General features: G+C 51.7%; 1 protein-coding gene across 1 annotated transcript in view; it reads left to right on the forward strand.

Annotated features, from left to right (window-relative positions):
* LOC109933462 (TP53-binding protein 1-like) overlaps window positions 1-4,379 on the forward strand; it is a 30,729-nt gene that overhangs the window by 13,529 nt on the left and 12,821 nt on the right. The window contains exon 7 of the mRNA XM_048617054.1: window positions 3,622-4,216. Within this exon, the coding sequence (XP_048473011.1) occupies window positions 3,622-4,216 (595 nt within the window). The remainder of the gene's footprint in view (window positions 1-3,621; window positions 4,217-4,379) is intronic.

Below are 4,379 nucleotides of genomic sequence, written 5' to 3' on the forward strand. Positions count from 1 at the left end.
GTGTGTGTCTCTCTCTCTGTGTGTGTCTCTCTCTCTGTGTGTGTCTCTCTCTCTGTGTGTGTCTCTCTCTCTCTCTGTGTGTCTCTCTCTCTCTCTCTGTGTGTGTCTCTTTCTCTCTCTCTCTCTCTCTGTGTCACTCTCTCTCACTCTATCTCTCCCTCTGTGTGTCTCTCTCTCTCTCTGTGTGTGTGTGTGTGTGTTTCTCTCTCTCTCTCTGTGTCTCTCTCAGATTCCGTGCCCCTGTTCCCCCACAGGTGCTGCCAGACCCTGCCAAGTTTCTCCAGCATTTTCTGTTTCTGCTTGAGGTGTGAAGAGAGTTATTTGATGAAAGGATCCCTCTTAAGATCGCAGAGTGGGCAGGAGGGGCACACCTGATGGTGGGGGTACATTTAAAATCAGGGGGAGATGGGCAAGAAACCAGCATTCGAGGAGTGCAGGGATGAGGCTGGAGGAGATTACGGAGATGGGAAGGGGCAGAGGCCGTTGGAAAGATTCGAAAGCCAGAAATCTCTCACTTCAAGTCTCAGCCAGGCTTGGTCTGGGAGAGAGGGGGTGATGGGTGAATGGGAACTGGTGTGAGTTGGCAGAATCCTGACCCTGTCTGAGGTCGGAGACTGAGCAGAGTTTTGGAACGTGTTAAATGTAGATGGCGTTGATTAAAAATGTGCAGTTTTTTCGTGAGCTGTGATTTCTTTCAATGTGAAAGTGTCAGCTCGGGAGCTGCAGTGTTTAATTTAAAAATAAAACTCACAGGCAGTTCAATCCAGATTTTGGAAGCATTCTAGGTCAAACGAGTGGCGTTGCTATGCAACACTTGACTGCTGTACTTGAGGGTAAGTTTATTGTGGAAGGAGGCGTAAGAGGACATTGTGCTGTTGGTTTCTGCACACTCCACACTCAATGGAAGACAGAGAGAACAGAAAAACCTTGTTTCCTTTTTTGGTAAATCAGGGTTTTTTTTTTTCTGTTTCTTTTTAATTCTGAAATGAAAGGTGCCTGTACAGTCTCAGTGAACATATTCCAATTCCTCCAACCCACCCCTGCAATATCACAGAATTCCCCAGCATCATGTTGCTGTACAGTTGTACATTTCAGAATCAGATTGGAGGGATAAGCGAGCGTGGCGCGTTTTTATTGGATCTGTTGCTTATTCCACATCCGGAGTCTGGAACGCAGTCCCGGACTGACCCAGATTCTGTGTGTATTTATTCCCAGGACATAGCCGGAGCAGCATTTATTGTCCCTGTCCCTCTTCGCTACCCCTCGAGAACTTAGTGAGCTGTCTCATTGAGCCATTGCAGTCTGCATGGCACAAGGGAGGTGCTGGCCTAGTGATATTATCGCTAGACTCTTAGGGATCCTGGTCTTGTTCCAGGGATCTGGGTTTAAATCCCACCACAGCAGATGGTAGAATTTGAATTCGATGAAAGTCTAGAATTAAGAGTCTAATGATGATCACAAAACCATTATTGATTGATTATCACATCTAAAAAAAACATCAAAATACTGTGTTTCCCTGTCAGAGGCAAGGTTTCCAGTATGAAACAGGAGGGCATGCTGGCTCAGTGGTTAGCACTGCTCCCTCACAGCACCAGGGACCCAGGTTTGATCCCAGCCTCGGGCGACTGTCTGTGTGGAGTTTGCACATTCTCCCCGTGTCTGCATGGGTTTCCTCCGGGTGCTCCGGTTTCCTCCCACAGTCCAAAGATGTGCAGGCTAGGTGGATTGGCCATGCTAAATTGCCCATAGTGTTCAGGAATGTTTAGGTTAGGTGTGTTAGACATGGGAAATGCAGGGTTAGGGGAATGGGTCTGGGTGGGATGCTCTTTGGAAGGACAGTTTGGGCCAAATGGCCTGTTTCCACACTGTACAGATTCTGTGATCTGAGTTCAGTAATGTCCAGTTAGGGGTAGGTATCATACTGTGAATACATTCTTAAAGGGAGGCACTTTCAGGACTTTAACCCTGTGATACTGAAGGGTTGGGGGTTAGTGGGGGAGGTCAGGCTGGTGTGTGCCTCGGAGGGGGTGGGACGGGGTCTGAGGCAAAGCGAGATGTTGCTCGGTGAGTGTGGAGTGTTGAGAATTGCTCACTGGTGCCAGTAGTTGTGACATTTTGCTGGTGAGTGATGGGATGGAGGACCACGTGCGGGCACAGCTACCCCTTCCCATCTCCACTGCGTGCTCCTCGCTGACACGGTCTCTCACTCTCGCTCCCTGAGCCATATGCTGGCTGTTGTCCCAGTGGCTCCGAGCAGACGTGTTTTCAAACCCCTCGCATGCTTGACTGCTTTTAGGAATTGCCATGCTCCAACAATCCACTTTTATCTGTGTGTGTTTTTTTTTATTGAAAAGTGAAGGATTAAATTCAAACATTTTAAAGGTGAATATTTCCTGGTGCATGGGATCCTACTGGGTACCAGTTGTAAAGATGCAGACTCAGGTCTGTCGATCCGAGTACTGCCTCCTACAGATGTGCAGCAATACTGCAGTTAGTTCAGGTCCAACCTACTCAACTTCTGCTCATTAGGCGGTCCCTGCTTTCAGCCAAGTGAACTTTCTTTGCACAGCCTCCAATACCTGTCCAAGTTTCCATAGATAAGGGGCCCAAAACTGCTCACATTATTCTAGTTATGCTCTGACTAGTGCCTTGTATAGTTTTAGCAAACTCTCCCCGTTCCATTCTCTTTGAGATAAGGGCCAGCATTCCATTTGCCTTCCCTGTTCCCCACTGACTTCTCTACGCCTGTCTCCCAGAATCCTGCTAACATTTCAGACCCCTTGACCAGATCGCTCTGTCAGTCGTCTGTTTACGAGGTGCCAGACTGTGAGAAGGTAGGAGAGGAAACGTAACTCCCTTACTGTCTGGCGAAGAGTGGAGACGAAGGAGTGGCACTCCATCAGGGATTGGGTGAAAGTGAAATGCAGAGAGAGAGCATTCCGGTGTTTTTTTGAAGTGAGCTTGATCTCTTGGATATTCTCCGTGGTTCACTTAACCTGCAGCGTATTTACTCAAGCTGCTGTCTTGAAACCCCTGGGGAATCTGAATGAGCAGCCCCTCATGTCTGACAGCTCCCTAACATCTTTTCATTTACATTTTGGCACGGCGTCTGGGAGGCATCGCTGGACTGGGAGCTGAGATGAGGATTCCTGTCCTGCCATTTAGCTAAAGCACTGCCTGGACTCCCACAATGACAACAGCTCACGGGGAGACCGTTCAGCCCGTTCGAGCCTGTACTGGCTCTTTGAATAAGATGCTCCATTTAGCTCCCCTGCCCTCGGAGCCCCACACATTATTCCTTTCCTGGATGTTTCTCCGGTTGAAAGCTCCTGCTTCCATCTCCCTGTGCTCTCCCCAGTCTCAACAACTTGTAGTGTCAAAATATCCTCCTCATCTTCTGCACCCCTCCCAGACACAGCGGCGATCTCCTGGGAGGGAAATGGCAAAGGCTTGTGCTTTTTTTTTGGTGAATTAGATTTCAGTGGGGTCCCCTTGATGACCCCACGCACCACCCCAAGTCAGGCCACTCGGGTGGGTTTGCTCGTTGGGTTACTGAGGACTTGGGTGAAGTATGGCCCCCCTTTTTTTTTTTTTTTTTTTTTTGCGGATTCTGTTTTTCAGAAGAGAGCCTCGCAGTCTCCCCAGTGATGAGGAAGAGGCGGGGGAAGCTCGTGAAGACCTCAGGGCTTGGCAGCACCAACAGTGGGCAAAACAGAGAGCTCATCGGCACTTCCAGGTGACTGAGACCCTGCCAGGAGGTGCCCAGGAGGAGGAAGAGGTTGGCGAAACTCCTGAGGAGTCCATGCCCGAATCAAGTGCCAGCAAACCGACCGCCGGGAGCACTGGGGAGAGCGAGGAAGAGGCCATGGAGCTAGACGTGGTGAGCTGTGGCCAAGGGGTGGCCGGGGGCTGGAGGGAGACCCCCTCAGGTGGGACAGCGGAGGTCCGAGAGACACCCCCGGGCAATCTGGGGAGTGGGCAGGCCGCGCCGGGCGAGGGGCGAGATGAGGCGGAGGGCACCGTCTGGCTCACCCATGCCGCCACTCAGACAGGTGGCAGTGAGCCCACCCCAGGAGAGAGCTGCAAGCAGCCGTGCCGAGATGCTGTGGTGCAGACGGAGGGCTCGGCGGAGAAACCGCAGATGAGATCGAAGAGCACGTCCTTCCACACCAACCCAGGAGCAGAGGATCACGACACGGACTCCTTCCACAGTCAGGTACCGCACGCCACTGCCCCTTGCCCCAGGCCCCCCCCCCCCCACCCCCACCAATCCTCTTCCTCCCTGCCCCTCCCGCTCCTCAGCATCTCCCCTCACTTCTACCCCAACCTCCACAACCCCCCTCGTCCACCACACGTCCTTCCCTGGCCCTCCCCCACTT

Source organism: Rhincodon typus, chromosome 36 (genome assembly GCF_021869965.1).
Source record: "Rhincodon typus isolate 14 chromosome 36, sRhiTyp1.1, whole genome shotgun sequence".
In the NCBI taxonomy this organism is placed as follows: Eukaryota; Metazoa; Chordata; class Chondrichthyes; order Orectolobiformes; family Rhincodontidae; genus Rhincodon; species Rhincodon typus.